The following is an 18,201-nucleotide window of genomic DNA, read 5'->3' on the forward strand; positions in this document are numbered from 1 at the left end:
TTTTTTTAAGAAGAACTTGTCTTGCACAATTCAAGCTGTATTAACTGTTATGACCTGGGTACATGTTGTCAATAAATAATAGCATAGTAAAATATAAAACAAAATCACATTTGGATGTAAGGATGATTGAGAAAGAAAGCAGGTGTCAATTGATGACTTACAAACAAGTCATCTCACCTTTGGGCCATCTAATTTCACTGTTATTTGGCATCCTTAAAGACAGACCAGCAGCAAGACTAAAGCTGGCCTTGAAAAACATGGGAGTCACCACCCTGGATCCCAGTCTCCTGTTTCACTTTGGTTTGTCAAGTATCCTTGCTAAATGCTTCAGAAGAAAGTAAACAATATTCTTTGGATAGAAGCAGGATAATCTGACCTAACAAAAGAATTTATATTCTCTTGTGCCTAGAAGCCATATTCAGCCCTGAAACTTGGGTAATTGCATCACTTCCAGAAATTTGTCAGGAGTGGTTGTAATACTGAGATCAGTGAGGGCTCTTTATGAAAAAACCCACCAGCATGCTGCTTGGTTTTCACCTGTTGAAACAATAATGGGGTTGTATCACAGGTGCTGAACAAGACAAGACAACACCGTGGTTGTAGCCAAGGGATGGAGAGGAGACAATTAACACCTCAGCAGGTGTTTTGGTTTTTTGTCTTTTCCTGGTCTGCTTGGTTCTTTCATGTTATCCTTATTAATGATGACTAATTGACTGACCAAGAGTCTGTTCTCCTTTTGCAAACTTGTACAAGTAGGACCAATTTGAGCAAGGTAAATATTCAGCCAGGACAGCAGACTTCTGGAAAAGTGGAGAATAGATCCTGTAATTTACTTTTCCTGCAGCATCTCCTCAGGAAGCTTGTTAGTACCTTCTTCTCCTCCCAGACCTTCCATCTCTCCTGTGCTGGCAGCAGCACACTGCTGTCCTCAGACACCACCCAGATGTTTCACAATCACAGAATTGTTGGAAGGGATCTCTGGAGATCATTCAGTTCAGTACTCTGCCAAGGCAGGGTCACCTACAGCAGGTGACACAGGAAAGTGTCCAGAGCGTTTTTGAGTGTCTCCAGAGAGGGAGACTCCATGACCTTACTGGGCAGCCTGTTCCAGTGCTCTGTCACTCTCAAGGTAAAGTTCTTCCTTATGTTGAGGTGACACTTCCTGTGTTCTAGTTTGTGGCCATTGCTCCTCATCCTGTCTGGGGCACCACCAAAACCAGTCTGGCACTCTTAGCACCTGCCTTTGGGATATTTGTATGTATTGGTGAGATCCCCACTCAGTCTTCTCTGGACTAAACAGGCCCAGCTCCCACAGCTTCTCCTTATAAGAGAGATGCTGCATCCCCTCATCATCTCTGGGGCCTCTGCTGGACCCTCTGCAGTAGCTCCTTGTCTGCTTCAGACCAAAACTTCCAATTTTGCTCACAGTGCCCAGGAGCCTGGCCATCTTACAATAGCTTTTAATTTAAAAATTCTTGTTGATTTCAGCCTTTCTCCCTTAACAGACTTGCATTTATTTGCAGATTTGTCTAAGACCACATGGAGTGAAAGAACAGGCTTCAAATCTGGCAAAAGAAGTGCTGTGTTCCCAGTTTAAAAAGGACAGATTTACCCTTTGCTCACCCACTTGGACTCCCATCTGGCTCTGCCTCCCCACATGCCCAGGTGGCCAGGCTGCAGCTGTAAGCAGGGACAGGCCATGTCCTAAAGCCCTGCACATGTGCCTGTGCCACACTCACTGTGCCATCTCTGGCATGGCCCCTGCCATGGCTTTAACCCACAGCAGACAGCACTGTCCCAGGAAATGCTTTACGGTGGCATTGGCGAGCCCTTGCTCCCAGAAATCTGGGACAGGAAAAGTCATTTGGGGCAGGGAAGGAGCAAGAGGAAAGGAAGAGAGAGTTCAGGTGTATGGATGGAAATCACACCATTCTGCTGGGTCTCCAGGCCTGCAAAATGGAGCTGGCAAGCTTCAGTGAGCAGTGCAGATGTGACCCAACTGAACAAGGGCAAGAGGCTGGAGGGAGGTAGGGATGCCAGGACAAGGCTCTTGCAGGGCTCCAGCAGCCAGCTGATGCTTTGCTGTCTGCAAATGGATCTCCAGTTGCTGTTTGAGAGCAGGAGTATGACCAAACCTCATGCTGTGACCTCTCACTGAGGCCAAGGTCAGCCATGGTGTTGGTCTGAAGGGCTGAGGTTTGCATGAGAGGATAGAGAAGCTTCAGTGGATCCAATTTTGCTCTTCCCCACATTTTTGCTTTCACAATGTTCAATTTCATTGCAAGTTGATTCTCAGGAAGGAGATTTTCCCAGGTGTTTTCTGGGAGCAAAAAGTACTGAAGGGAATAAGGACCTGATATTCTTCTATGTCTTATCCATAGTGGCGTCCTCATTTTAGCAGCTATTTGCATTACCTACCCTGGAAGCTGAACTGCCTTAGACCTCATAGGCAGCTGATACTGAAAAGTGTTCACAATGGCTTTCCAGAAGATCCTAAATTAGGGTTACCATGGAGGTTCTCCTGTCTCTTTTCATTGAGTGCAGTTAAATAGACTATTAATTTTGGCCCTCTGAGTTTCACCTAAATTAGATGTCTGAACACAGCCTGAGTATCCATCTTGGACTGTAACTGTGGCTTGACCCAGCTGTCACAACTGAGTTTATAAACCCAACACTGGTTAGGAAAGCAAAGCTGCTGAGGGTGCAAGAAAACTGTGTTCTGAATCTGTTGCCTAAGGCACCTGCTCATATTTTAAGTATCAGATATGCATGAGATGTGGAAAAGTCACAAGGAAGCATTTTGGTTTTGGATCCTTCTTAAAGAAAACAAGGAAATAAAAACTGTGCCTAAACAGGTAAAGAAAACAATATAAAAATACATTCTTTGTTAAACATGTATAACTAAAGAAACTAGTCCTACAGCTGCACAGATACTGTGATTTCTACTGATGTCATGCTAATTGAAAACAAAAAATCCTGGGTTAGAAATGACAAGAATTAGCCGCAATCCAAAATGCGAATTCTTATGTTAATTTTCCTTAGTTTTTCATCTTAATGAAACTTTCAGAAACTGGAATTGTGCCAACACTGTTTTGTTTTGTTTAAGATTCTTTAAGGGCTGACAGGAATATGTCACCTCTGTATAAATGGAGATTCAACATTTCTTTGTCTATCACCTGACTCATGTGTTTGGGGGCAACTTAGAAATGCAGTTGCATTTTAAGTGATTTAAGTGGCCTTTTTCCCTTCATGCTACCCAAATACTTCTTGGCTCACTCTGAGATCCCCCCTTCTTAGCTCTCACTTTATTTCAATGGCCAAAGCGCATGAGGATATATAAAAAATGTCAATTCTCCAAATTGTATTTTTGCTAGCGAAGAATAAAGTTGTTGGTGAAGTGCCATCCTACCCCAGGGCTGTTCCTAGAGAGCCAGATCTGCTGGCTTCCAGGCTGTTGAGCCAGAGCAGTGTTTGTACAGCCAAAACACAGCGAAGGACAGGACTCACTTGTTTGTGCATGAGGTTGTGTAGCTGTGTGCACTGACACCTCAGGCATGTGGCAGATGGTCACTAAGGTGTCTGGAAGGCCAGGTTAGCAGATTTGAGAGTAAGCAGTTCCTGAGAACAAATTCCAAAACACAAAATCATAGCTCAGAATTTGGTAGAGAATCAGAACATAGGCTAAGAAACTGTTAGATAAAGAAAATATTTGTGTCATTTCTGATGTGTGGGAGACTGTAAGAGGAAACTTCATAAGTCCTCCAGCTTCTTAACTGAGTTTCTTGCCAAGCAGCAGAACTCGCAGTATGCTGGTCCCTGAGAGATGGTGCCTGATATAAATGATTCCTCCTCATCTTCAGGGATCTGTTTTGCCAGTATTCAGGAATGTTGCAGCAAAAATACTAATAAACAAGAAACAAAATGGGGGGATCAGAATACATATCAATAAAGTATCTGCTACTTTGATAATTTCACATTACTATTTAATGCCTCAGTATTACTTAAATCTCTTTTAATTCTCATCAAGGGGATAATAATTTTGGCTGCCATTGGCACTCTGCGCTGGCAAAGGTAATACTGGCCTTTTTCTTCATGTGCCAGTTGCACTATCAGCATAGCAGGACCTACTGGTTGAGATTTGGCCTATCAAGTTTTGGTGTTTTGGTTTGTTTTCGTTTCAGTGAATGGTGTGACCTTAATATAAATATCATCTTTAACATTCCTTTACCAAAACTGTAGCTAGACAGAAGGACTTTGACTAACAACTCTTACATGAGCCCTAACATCTGTCCAAAGAAATCACGGAATATCTCAAGTTGGAGGGGATCCCTAAGGAGCATCAAGTCCAATTCCCTGCTTTTCACAGGACTACCTAAACCAGGTGACTACGAGGATCCTTCAGACACTCCCTGAACTCATGACTGCTTCCCGGGAGAGCCTCTTCCAGTGAGTGATCACTCTTTTGTTGAAAAGCCTTTCCCTGATATTCAGTCTGAGGTTAGACAAATGCAGCTCCGTTCCATTTCCCCATGTCCTATCACCGCTCCCCAAAGAGGAGATCAGCAACTCCCCCTCCACTCCTCCAGTGGCCCCTGGGAGGAAGCTTTAGACTGTGGTGGAGTCACTCCTTATCCTTCTCCAAGCTGAGAAAGCCAAGGGACTTCAGCCACTGCTCGTGAGTCTTGCGCTCGAAACACTACCAGTGCCAAACCTGCTCCCACCTCAGTAAGATATCCTAAACCTCCATGTCTATAAAATTAATGGCATCCAGCACCACTCACCTATTCCATCTTCATGCCAACATCACTTCCATTATATCTACACTTTGGATAGCACTTGATAAACTGTTCTTGGTTACAAGAATAGTCACAGAAGACAAGCACTTTTGACAAACTTTTCCTTAGTCCTGTGCCCTGCACCCTCTGCACATCTAGGATGCTGTTTCTTTTCCATGTGACCTCATGGCATATTTTAGGGCATCAGTGCTCTGTGGTTTAATTAGTACAGCTGCTTCTCTTTCTTCCTGGGGCTGGGCTGAGGAGTGACCTGACATGACAGTGTGTCAGATCTGGGAAATTATTTCACACCCATTTCCTCCTTCATCAGTTATTGGCTGCCTGCTGCCCTCAGTCCTGATAATTATACAGGCAGCTCAGAAAGGTCTTGCTACTGAAGGTCTATGTAATCCTCATTCTTATTTCTGGCTATTATGCCTGGATCTGCTTCTCCTAAGCACAGCTGCTGTGAAGGTAGAAACTCAACACAAGCCAGTCATCACTTTCTGCCTCTGTGGCCAATGGAGAGAGAAGGAGAGAATCTGATGCCCCCAGCGTGACTCATCTCATCCTAAACAAGATATCAAAAACAGGCAGGTATTAAGCAAGTAATGCCAGAAGTTAATTTATCTTTGGTAATATGAGCAGATAGCTGTAATTTTTTTCTTGCCAGCTAAGCTAGGTTCCATAAACCTGTCCTTTGAAGGTGAACCATTCTTTGCTGGACACGTGCATCTTCTTTCTTTCATTGCTGTTTGCTCCTGGTGAAGCTTTGCTGTAAATACTTACCAAGGAAGGGACAGAGAGGATAGTCACAACTGGAAGCTGATTGTGACATCTACAGATGTGGTGTCTGCTCTTTGCTGCTTGGGTATCAGAGAGGTGAGATTTGCGCAGAAATTGTGATGGGAATGTGGCAAGGGAAGAAGTACAAACTGTTCTAGACTCCCACACAGTGTTATCTAACTTTGTGAGGAAGCAATGAAATCTATTGCTTTCTTATCTTTTATGCCATATTAAACCTCTATATAAAAAACTATAACATTTTAGGTATTATACAGTTGTGCACAGATATTTTATAGTAGTGGAAACTGTGAGAATGCAATGATGTGCTGGTTAGGAGGCACTGGCCCCATGCTCACTCTCAACATGGTGCCTGATATACCACTATGCCACCATGCCACTTAAACCTTCTAAAGCTGAAGCAAAGGCATGGAAGCAGAAAGCCCCACAGTTAGGGCACCATGGTGTTTTACTGCATTTTTTACAGGCACAAACTCTTCTCAGCATAACCAGATGAATCAGCCATCTGAGCCAATGTTGAGTAGTCATGAGTAAGGTGGTACTGTTAATATTAAAATGATCTAGTTTTGTTTTGAAATTAAGTGGATATAGACAGAAAGAAATTGGAGAGGGGAAACAGCAAGCAATCTTGAGAAATTGTCTCAGAGAATAGGACCCTTTAGAAAAGTACATGTTGTAGCTTTCTTGCTCTGTACAAAGGGCCTTTTCAAGGATTCGCTGAGTGTAATGGAGTACATTTCTAACAAAGACAGACACAGTCTTATGCTCAGCTGTGGGAGGAGGTGTTTTGCTGCCATCCCACCACAGGGCTGGAAGTGATGTGCTCCAGGGCATGGGGCAGCCTCACCTGCCCCCATAGTCCAGTTCCCACCCCGAGACTTGCCTGACATGCAACAGCAATGTCAGCATCAGCAGAAGAGGGACCTGCTGGGGTATTAGTAGTTTAACACACCAGAAACCTGGGTCTGTTCCTCCTGCAACCCACTGGCAGATGCAATGCAACAAATGGAGTTTGTATCGTCACAGTTCCCACAACTGCTCTCGGCCCGAAATACATTTGCTTGCTTTTTTGGAGGTTTTGTCTCATGACAGTACTGCAGTGCTTTTCTTTCACCTCATATCTAGAAATAAATACACACACTTTGCTGTGCAAACTGCCAGCCACTCTTCAGTAAATTTCCAAGTCATAAGTGCTTAAGTTTTGCCCAGTCACCACTGCCTGTGCTGATGCTGCCCCTGAAGGGTCAGGTAGAGATCAATCCTCTACTCTCCCACCTCCACCCACCCCTCTCTCATGGCCGCAGAGGTGTGGAACCCCTGCTCCCCTCTGCAGAGCCTGCGTGAGCCCTTGCAGGCACCACTGTCAGGTGGGCATTCTGTCCTCATTTGTACCCTGCTCATGAAGAAAAAAGGCAGCTAACATTAGGTGGTATCCAGGGATAGGGTGGAAGTCTGACTGGATGGTGCAGCCACTGCACAGCAGCTGAGGGGACCTGCTCATGGTCTCAGCACATTTAGTGCACTGGTTATATCAGAGCTGGAGCCTGTCCTGGCAGGTGGGAGCCAGCTCCATCCCGGGAGCCGTGCACTGGGCACAGCTGCTCCCACTGCTCCTGAGCCTGGCAGTGACAGTGGCACCTTGGCACGGCATTGCACCTGCAGCCCTGCGGGAGAGGAAAAGCACAGCGCTCTCCAGCTTGCTTTCCCGCTGCGTGAGCTGCTCGCACCAGCTCCACCGAAGGGCGCGGGAGGATGCTGCTGACCACCTTAGAGAAAAGCAACAGAATTCTGCACACAAATTCTGTAAAGAAAATGTTTTATTTAAAGTGTTAAATACCATCACCAGAATGAGTTTGATTTACATTAGTTGGTGTTCATTACAGGCCTAATCTGCCCTTTTTTTTCCCCAACTGTAATTCCTTTTAACTTTTTAAAACGTACTATTTACAAGACAGCAGTGATCACTGGAATAGTACTATTTACATGACTAAACCATAAGTAGAATTGCAGACGTGTGAAAATTAAAAAAAATACATTAATTTTTTTTAAAATAAATACTGCATAATGACAATTATGTACAAACCTTCCATGCGTCATGTCCTTGATTTTAAAATTTGAAATAATTTATAGAGGACTATGCATACAAGAATGTGTGAGCACATCTCACAGTGTCAGGAAAATGGTTATGTATTTCTGTTTAATATCCTAGGGGATATTGTAGACTGCATGTTAGTAGCATTTATTTGCTGCTGGTAGACAGGTGTCTAAATTATTTCAATAAATATAATTTTACCAGTCTGTCTATTAACTTAACAATAATCCATTATATAAACTCTGCAGACAAGACACAATCTCATTTTCTATGATATTGCACAAAGTAAAAGGCATTATAAGTGATACTGTTATTACTTTTTTCCTCTTATGAGGCATGTACAATTTGTTAATGGGAAACTTCAACAGATTTTCAAATAAAATCAGAATAATTCTGTGTGGCCATAAAGGTAAATGTAACATACTTCAAAAATTATTGCAAGATTTCAATATTAAACCTTAAGTAGGTATTAAAGGCATACAAAGACCCAGGAAAAAGAAAAAAAGAAAAGGATATTTTGTTATTAAACATTAGCCAGTTACATTCCCTTTAAATAACGAAACTTAATGAGAAGCTTGAAGTTGCAGCACCACCCAATGGTAGTTACTGTCTGCTACAAAACCCAGGGTTCCGAAGATCCATTAACTGCAGCGAGGTTCTGGCAATGGTGTCAAAGAGCTGACAGAGTGGTACTGAGAAGTTTTCTTTAAGGCTATTTTACCAACCAAAGACTGATACTTTCCAGACTGATATTATCTAATTATGTCTTTTGCAATGCAAATGTAATTTATGAAAATTGAACTTTACAGCAGAAGAACTGTATGGATTTGTAACCTTTGTTGCTTCTGTTATTTCAAAAATGTAGCAATCAATTTGGTTTAGTGCAAATAAAAGTGCTTAAATTTGTTTCCTAAAAATCAATCAGGTACTTAATTTTTCCTCTTTCCAAAAACCTTCAAGAAATAATAGTTCAGTCTTTGAATGAAAGATGCTGGTGCTGAACACAAATTTATTGAAGACATCTTACAATGGCCACATGATTCCAGTATTTTGCTGTAGAATTCAATTTGAAGGTGAGAAAAAACGAAAATAAGTTACCATGCACTGTACAATAAATTGCAAAAGTTCAAATATCTTCTTTATCAAATACATGCTGAATTACATTAATGTACTCCCAAGCCATGTTGCAAAATCCTTTTCAACATGCTTGAAAAAAAGTAAGCTCTTAAACAATATTTTTCTCAAATAATTCAGAAATGCAGAACAATCTGCAACCCTGAACCAAATATGGGCCATAAGACAGTAATAAGTCAAAAGGTAGCCATTTTAGAATATGCTGATCATCCTGGGAGGTAGAGGGGGAAAAGAGCAAAAGGAAGAAGGGAGATTGGGAGGAGAGATAGAGAAAGAAGGAGGTAAAAGAAGTGTACAATTTGCACATTATGTTGAACTTTACAAGGCTTGTACCTTTTACATTTAAATAAATTTAATATATTACACTTATTTCTTGTCACATAAACAGAATTTTAAATATTTGCTAGAAATTATTTTTTATTTTTAATATAAGTCTGCAAAAACACAGACCATGACTGGTTTAAAGAATGATAAACATGGTATGTCTTTGTATCACCCTGTTGCATTCTCTTCCCTTTAAAACCATGCACTAGTGAAATTTATCTTTAAAAATAATATAAACTGTTGAAAATGGCTGATTTATTCTTTTTTTTTTGTTTTGCAAGTTGCAGCCCCAAGAAAATAATTTAAGTGTTCAGCTAAATCTGTGTCCATGCAAAAAAGTTTCTTAATTTCATACAGTACAGTATATCCACAGAACTTTATTTTTCAGAGAGTCCATCATGTCTGGGGTTTCACCGTGTGAACAGCTGGAGGTATGAAGCCCACCACTTTAAGTCTTGAACCTTTTCAATATGAAGAGTTTTCAGATCTCAAGCAACTGCTGCAAGTGCCAGTTGACTTTTCCATCATCCTTAGATTCTTCTTTTCTTCCAATGTCTGCTAATCCGCTGACTTGTAACGTGGCTCCATGGGAGGGTAACTCCGTTTCTGTGGCATAACCAAACTTTAGGAGGGGAGGGCAGATAAATAAAGAAAAGGGAGCAACAAAATAGATATGCCATTGAAAAGGACTTTTGTTGCATGAAACAGATTGATTTTTTTTAGTTTAGTCCATGGCTTCAGATTGGACCAAAACTGAGTCCCTGAACTCCAAACCTATCAGTTCTTCATGATTTCAGTCCATCACCTGAGGGCCTTCCGTAGGGCACAATGTGTGCAACTTCCTTGAGAACACAGGATCGCGTTGCAGCCCTAGAAACAGGCTCAGAAGACACAACATTAAGCATGCAGTGTTACCAGGGTTTGCGACCTGTAATTTTATTTTTTTGTAACGCTGGTTGCTATGACAACAGTTTCACAGCTGCTATGAGCGAGCATACGAAGGTCCTGTTGAACTTTCAAGAGATGATTGGGAAGCTCTTCTAGTGAGAGGAGCTAAGGTTGGGTCTACTAGGGAAGAAGGAGGGAAAAGTTTGAACCACCCAATCACCATGTTGGACAGGTCCAGTTCATCTAAAAGTATCTGTGCCACTCCCATGAAGGATTTGTGATCCATACGTCCATAGTCTCCCCAAACAATTATCTGTTAGGTAAAGAAACACAAGAAAGTAGAAAAAAATTAGTGAAAATGTCAAAAGCTTTAATCTGATTTGTCAAAAATCTCTGGTTGTTTAATTACAGTAAGGAATGAAATATTCAACTGCTGCCATAGTTTAGTTCTGTGTATCCTAATCATGATGCAGTGACAGAAATGATCTGGGCACAAACAACAATTATCCACGATAGCAGGGAAAGCCCAGTGAGAGGAGCCCATACATACAGCAGAAGCAAAATAATCTATAACTCACTTTTGCTCCCTTCTACTTGCATACTCAATTTCTACTGGCATAAATAGCTATTACTGTAGTGTTTATTTGCTCAGCAAGTATGTAAAATATGAGCATTTACTGCCAAATGAAACCTGAAAGAAGTTTGAAACTCAGTGAAAACTGTACAGGTGACATTTTCAGGTTCAGAGGAACATTTATGCAAATTACCTGTAAAACTTTCCCTTGGGGACTTTCTTCAAACGATAGAAGTTGCTGATAAAGTGGTTCCAGCGTTTTTCTTGCTACCTTTGTTTTCTTTTTGGCTATGCAGACTCCATTTTCTAATAGATACACCTTTACATATGGTGCTTAGAAGAATGAAAATAGAAAACAGAAGGTAAAGAAGAAGTCCAGGTTTTTTTTGCATAACACACACACTTTCTATCACCATATAAAAATCTGCTTTTAAAGGATATATAACTTATAAGAAGAAATATCCACAAGCAATATTAACAATTATTCCCATACAAAGCATCCATGCATTTTCTTTACTGTTCTCCTTGGGTGTATTTTTTTCTTGACTTCTTTTTGTATGTCTCTTTTACCATGGAACAATTCAGATTTTGACCTGAACAAATCAAGTATTCCTATATATAGCATCCCTATACTGTACAATATGCAAAATAGGCCTATTAAGTAAATGCAAGACTTGCAATGACTTTGGTGAAATCTGGATCAACACTCCAAATTGTTAATAATTTTAAATTATCTACAAGGTGAAAATCAGTGAAGAAAGGACTCTGACACAATTTCTATTTTGGCAGAAGAGCTTGCTAAAAATATCATTATATTGTCCTTTTTACATAGCGTTACAGGACATCAGATTATAAAATAAGGAGTAAGTATCAAACTTTGGTCTACTTTTTGAGTAGATACCTATTCCACATCTCTTAATTCCCTCTTCATTCCTGAGACTTCTATATAAAATCTTCAGTATATACTTTTCTTCCTACCCCATAACTAAGGATGCCTTTGCTATTACCAAAATACTTTGAGGTCTTCTGGCAGCCTGATTTTTCATTTCCTCCTCAAGTAGGGCTGATTTCTGATTTCAATACAATATGCATTTCAGTACACAACATTATAACCTACTGGGACTTGAACTTGTTAAGAGTTGGCAAAGCTGAACAGAAAAGCCAGACTTTTTTGGTAGAATGCCATTCTCAGAATCATAGAATATGCTGAATTGAAAGGGACCCATTATGATCATCAAGTCCCAGCCCTGGCCCTGTGCTAAGATTGTTGCTAAGGTTTTTCTTCCTTACCTGGCAGTGTCTTTGAACCTGGTTTTACAACAAGGCCACGGGCTCGGATTATTTCTACTTCCAGTTGTCCTTTCTTATCCATCATTCCCACCTGAATATCTCCTAGATAACAAAAAGAAACCCCAGCATTGTAATTCAGAACTACTTTAATATGCGAAATGTTGAAAAAATTTCTAGGATGAATACGTGGTGACTTTTATCACCTGTTTTCCATCAATAAGTATGATCTGGATTTTAACACTACTATGTAATTTAAGGTTTACCCTCTTCACTGCTATTTATGTTAGTAAACAATTTAAAAACCTCTGCAATAACACCTTCTCTCCCATCTTCCATAGCCTCTATTACTTCAAAATAATTTCTACTTCCTGAGAGTTTCAAATTAAAAAAAAGGCAGCAAGGGAATTAATACAAAGCAGCTCCGTAAAACTGCTAGAAATCTCTTCACCATCGCTCTAGTTAAAGACAAATTATGAAAAGAAAACTTGTGAATATACAAGCCTCTAAACACAGTAATAACAAACATTTTGCACCTCAATTACCAATTTTTGTACAATATTATCCAAATGATTCAGAGAAAACTTTGGTCTCATTAGTCCCATTTTAAAGATGGAAAACTGAAGAAGAGGTAAAAGGCTGAACTTTTCAAAGCAACTTTCTACTTTTGCATGTCTTCATAAGCATCCATGATTACATTCAACTTTGGCTGAGGTTACAGCTTTGGTCTTAATTGAGGGGTTCAAAACCACACGAGAAATCCATATTTAAAGGGACTCTAGATAAATTTTATGTTCTAACTACCTGACCAAATAGAATATATCCTATCTAGAGAGCATAAACACTTACCCATTGATGGTGTTGCCAATGTCTGTCGTCCTACAAGCTGGGCAGGACCAAGTCCATCCAGAAAATCACTGAATTGGCTGTCTGCAGCCAACCTCACACCAGGGAAGATCAAACTAGAAATAATATTGAAAAAGAAACCAAACAAAAATACACTTAAATTTGCCCTTTCTTTGTGTTTTTATTTACTTGTTTGGTTTTTTGTTTTGTTTTGGCTTGGGTTTGTTTTTTGTTTTCTAGATGTTTTGCACTTAATGTTTGTGGGTTTGGTAGTACTGTAAGGAACTTACAAAACAATTACTGTAATTTTTGAAATCCCACAGTGTTCAACAAGCAGCAATTTAGCCTCCAGCACATAAAGAAACAGGTAAAGAAAGCACTCCCCTCAATAATTTCCAAATTTGTATTCTTCCATAATGTTCTCCTTTTCTAATGCATTAAAGACCATTCTTAATTAGTGCTGATATGAGACCAGTTCATTAAGATACTAACACACACCCTTACCAGTGATTTAGTTACATGAACGTTACATTGCTCACACTTCTCAGTTACTGTGAATTCAATGGTTAAATAGCAAATGTACACAGTGAAATGATGACATTACACCAAATACTGGTTGCTATTTTCAAAATTGCCATTCATTCAAAAGATTTTGTTGAAAATGTCTTCGAGAATGACGTCTATTCAATAATAGAACTGAAATCCCTTGTGGCAAAGGACCAAAGTAACTTAAAATTAAAATGCTTGCCATAAATTATCTGTTACCCATTACAGAGCAACAAGAACTAATGACATTTGTAATGACCAATCTTTAAGAAATGTCCATTTCAAATGCATATAGTGCACCAACTTGGAAGCACAATATATAATGTGCAGCACAGATGAACACCACTAATAAATCAACCCTCAATAACACTTCTCTAGGCAATGTCTCAGATACATCACTCAGAAGTTTTAACTTGGGCTTTTATGATGCCATGATAGCCATGATACATGACAGACTTGTACTGCTGCCCAGGTAATTTCTTCAGGTTAAGAGCAGCAGAATCTTTGAAAAACTCTTGTCTAGTTTCCTGGAAATGCTCTGGAAATGCTTTGCTCTGCATACTACTGACATATGCCAGGAGTTTTTGGAAGAGAACTTATCTGTATCTGTGTTTTACTTGGTGTACTGCACCTGCTTGCCCTCCTGACACACCTCATGATGATGATCTGCCCCCGATGTGCGCTTCTCATGGCACAGCAGAAATGATCCTCCTCCTTCCTGCACCAACACTGGGAGATCTTTTCACTCACAGGGGAAAACTTAGGCTTAGTCCATCAATGACACTGGTTTGTGGAGGGAGTTCTGACTGAACAGGACCTACAGCACTCACTGTGCTTCTCTCTAACAACTAGCTTCATGGAGAAACGTCAGGAAACCACAGTGTAAATGCTGCTTACTTTCCCTCGGAGCTGTAGCTGTTCATGCTCCCATCCGTTGACTCCCGGCTCGCCTGGCGAGTCATCCAGTTCCTCATCTCCACGGCCAGCCCTGTCTCCGTGCTCCTCTGGACGGTGCTGCGCAGCTTCTTGCCCCCTGCTTCTGTTGGAGACACAAGAGAAGCCCCCATGCCACTGTGCTGCCGCAGCTGGGCAGCCGTGCACACCCCTGCACCACGTGGCACCGACAGTCACAGCCACAAATTAATGACCTGTAACAAATCTTCCATTTAAAATGCATCAGATTTTTAGTAACAGGAAAACGGCAGCATAAATATCCTTACAGGATCTTGGCTCTGTCACCACGTGCTTTCCAAGGTCAGACAACACAAGTCTGCCCACAGAGGTAACCAGATTCAAACAATCCATAGTCTAGGGCGTTTAAAATATATTTTCCCTGGATGAATAAATCCCTCTTAGGAATTAAATTAAAATGTTACCATGATGTCAAAACCTGAAGAGAAATGTTCTAATTCAGATGCGTTATTGTTTTAAAAGCATTTGGTCATTATCTCCTAAATCAAATTACAAATATCCATCAGTGAGGATAGTAAACTAAAAATCAAGAAACCTTCCTATGCCTTCTTCTCTATTCATTAGCTGATAAATTTTAATTTATATTTAAAATATACAGTATTTATATGCACAATAAGAAACTTTATTACCACCTTCAAGAATAACATTTTTCTATCTAGTTGCATAGTTTAATTTTACTTAGACAAGGGAAAAAATACTCAAACAATATAATAGCATTGTTTAGTGTAGGAATTTTGATCAAGACCTCAATTGGATAAAATGAGTAGGAATGAAGCCTCAGTTTTTCTTTCATGAATAAGACAGATGTTCCATGTAATTTCTGATTTTAAACGCTGTTCCCTGCACTGGGACAAGGAATTCTGCATACCTATTTCTTTTAATCTGCTCTATGCACCTCTGAGTGCAGCACAGTTATGTGTAATATACTGGTATTAGAGAAAAAAAGTTTAAAACACTACAATAATAACAATTCTTAAATACTGATACAATGAGGGCAGAGTAATATCCAATATCTTAGGACATCAATGGACTCAACTTCCTTGTGCAATTATTTGTAGCATCTGTTACCCTTTACACCTTCTCTGCTTTGTCGTGTGCTAGAGGTCAGAAGAACTTCTGGACCTGTGAGGATGGTGAAGCATTAGGGATTTGAAAAAGGAAATGAGCAAAAGGAGGAGATTGTCCTGGGATGAGGACTATCATGTGTGAGCACAGGAACTGGCTTAGAGTAAGAGGATCTGCACCCTTGGCCAGGGAATGGGAGACTCAATTTCCATGAGTGCACTCACTGTCCTAAGGGCTGCAGCGTGGGTTGAAGTCTCCCAGGCCCCTCAGTCAGGAGGAATATTAGGTCAATAAAGAACATGGGAAATGTAGTGATGTGGGAACTAGACACCAAAAATACCTTGAAAACCACTGCCTCCTTGTCAAGGAAGATTAATAACTCTGCAATATAGCAGCAGTGAGACATTTCTACAGCAGGATCACGAGTGGTTCAAATAATATTGCTTATTAAAAGCCTTCCACATATTCCCTAAGACCATCACTTTGAATCAGTACATACAAATAGTAACAATAATAGAAGTAAAAGTTTTCCTCACGAATTTCAGCTACACAAATGAATTCAGTACACAGGAGAATGAAAAATAAATTTTATTGCATCAAAATTACTTCTAAAAATGCCCATCATCTTACATCATGTTACCTGATGTAAGAAATGCAAATAAAAGAGGCACCAGGCTACTACAACACACAAAAATGAAGATCAGAAATCAACAATTTCATTTCTTTTGGGTTGTATCATTCCAAATGCCTGCTGGTTTATTATTTAAATTCAACTAATGAAAGCTGGCATCTGACTTCCAACAGTGGTCCAGCTGTTCTAAAATACAAGCACTCATTTCAAAGACATATTCCCACAAACTGCCAGGAAAATATCATGCTGTAGTTTTGTAGAAAAGCTACACTGCATCATAGTATCACGTGAAAGGCATACAGCTCTGAAGCCCCACAGGACATTACTCCTCTGTTCTAGGAACTCTTTTGATGAGTAAGCATTAATTTTCATTCAGCCTCATTGAATGATGGTCATTCTCAATTCATTATTGTAAATATGAAGCCCCTAATGCAAATTTAAAAGAACATCTCCATCTTGCATGATTCTTCAGTATCTTCATACATCTTTCAAAGATTTGGGAATTAGAGAGAAATATATGTTTGATTATGTAATATGTGAAGGAGTATATAGTAATTTTATTAATTTGTAAGGCAGATTTTTTTTCTGAACTAGAAATGTAAGTCTTTATGCCTTCATTGTAAAAGAACAGAACTAAAAAATGAACATAACCATTGCACATCAATTTACCGAGAAATCAAGGCAGAACTCATGCAACTGCCAATCAAGTCTTCATAGAGACACACGCGTTTACAGCATCCTTCTAAACCTTAATTTAATGCAGTTTTACTTTCCCACATTCATTCCAATTGAAATAAGTGGTCTGGTTCATATGACAACAGGCACACAAAGATACAACTTCGATACAGCATGAAAGTTAGACAGTAATTATTTTGACCTTAACATGGAATTTAAGGAGGGCTGAAAGGAGGTTATGTGAATAATTATTTCCTAATTTTCAGTAGAAAAAGGCAGTGCTCTCGAATGGTCTCCAAAGAGAAAGATCTGACCTTTCATCAATAAATAATCCTACAATTCCTCAAACCATTTAAAAGCAAAGATGGTATTTGTCATCCATACTTTCTGTTTCATAAATTCAGCATTAAAAAATTAAAAAGGTTTCAAACAGCAATGAAAACACAAAGTAGCTGCTCAGCTTAAAGAAATAGCCTTTGGTGCCAGACTTCCAAGCTGTAGCTGGTAGAGCATCTGATTGAAGATCATATCACTCTACTAAAGCCAAACTGTTTTCCTCATTCCTGTCTGGAAATTGAAACCTCTTCTCTTGTGTTAATTCAACTACTCATGCAGCTGCATTCCATACTGGACCCAAATCAAAAGGAACAAAAAAAAAAAGATTTAAAGTTGTTCTTTTTCTTTCAAGACAGATAATTTTGGAAAAGATATTTGTCAAGACAAGCATTCGTCAAGACAAGCTGAAATGAACCCAACTACAGCAATACTAACCTCTAGCTACACAAGTAACTTGGGAATGAAACACTCACTCAGAAATAGCTATCTAACTAGTGTAACTGCAAAAGTGAGGGTTGGTTTTATAATCTCAAAGTATATATACTAATACACTCATGTTATGCATGCTGTTTTAATCTTAAAAAATGAAAATATATTGAAGTGAGAGCTTAGAAGTGTACTTTGTTTTTATGTTGCTGAGTACCTACAATCAAAATCATTTTACTTATCATTTCCTAAACTCTAAAAAGTAACATTGAAAATGTTCTCCTAATTAGTATAAGCTAATTGCCCTGGCAAAAAGAAATTTCCCTCAAGTCCCCCAACAAAATATGGAATATATTATCTGAAAAACACTAGCTCAGATTCTCGCAGCCATATCATAAGGAGTGGAATAAATTACCAGAAATAATTGCACTGGTATTTATGAAAGCACACTCATTCTTACAGTTAATCACACTGGTAATTTAACTAATATGGTTGCTGCAAATAAACTCTGCAGGCCACATTTTCTAAGTTATGCACAGAATTATTTGTTCCCACAACTTGGAGTGCAAATCACTTACAAATTAGGGATGCAAAACTACTGATACAATCTTCAGCAGCAGATGAGAAGTCAAAAACTGCAGTGAATGCAACAGATTACCTTCCATCATCTGGGATCCAGCCAGATGAAATCCACTGCTGGTGGTGAGAGTGAGAGCTCTCAGCTTGCTCTCGGCAGGAGCTTCCTACAACTGCTCCCCAGCAGGCACAGAGCCATGAGAAGACAAGGCACAGGCACAGGCAGGCTGGCTATGCCAGTCCCCAGCTG

The 18,201-nt window shown here is 39.7% G+C and overlaps 1 protein-coding gene across 48 annotated transcripts in view; it reads right to left on the reverse strand.

Annotated features, from left to right (window-relative positions):
* Positions 1-7,378: 7,378 nt before the first annotated feature.
* Positions 7,379-18,201, reverse strand: part of RIMS2 (regulating synaptic membrane exocytosis 2) — a 446,430-nt gene continuing 435,607 nt past the window's right edge. For all 48 annotated transcript variants that reach the window (XM_064706380.1, XM_064706347.1, XM_064706344.1 and 45 more), the window contains 5 exons: positions 14,168-14,309; positions 12,728-12,840; positions 11,882-11,983; positions 10,785-10,924; positions 7,379-10,330 (listed from right to left, as the gene is read on the reverse strand). In XM_064706380.1, coding sequence (XP_064562450.1) covers positions 10,112-10,330; positions 10,785-10,924; positions 11,882-11,983; positions 12,728-12,840; positions 14,168-14,309 — 716 coding nt within the window. In that variant the 3' untranslated portion in view covers positions 7,379-10,111. The remainder of the gene's footprint in view (positions 10,331-10,784; positions 10,925-11,881; positions 11,984-12,727; positions 12,841-14,167; positions 14,310-18,201) is intronic.

The sequence above is a fragment of the Zonotrichia leucophrys genome, chromosome 2, assembly GCF_028769735.1.
Source record: "Zonotrichia leucophrys gambelii isolate GWCS_2022_RI chromosome 2, RI_Zleu_2.0, whole genome shotgun sequence".
Taxonomy (NCBI): Eukaryota; Metazoa; Chordata; class Aves; order Passeriformes; family Passerellidae; genus Zonotrichia; species Zonotrichia leucophrys.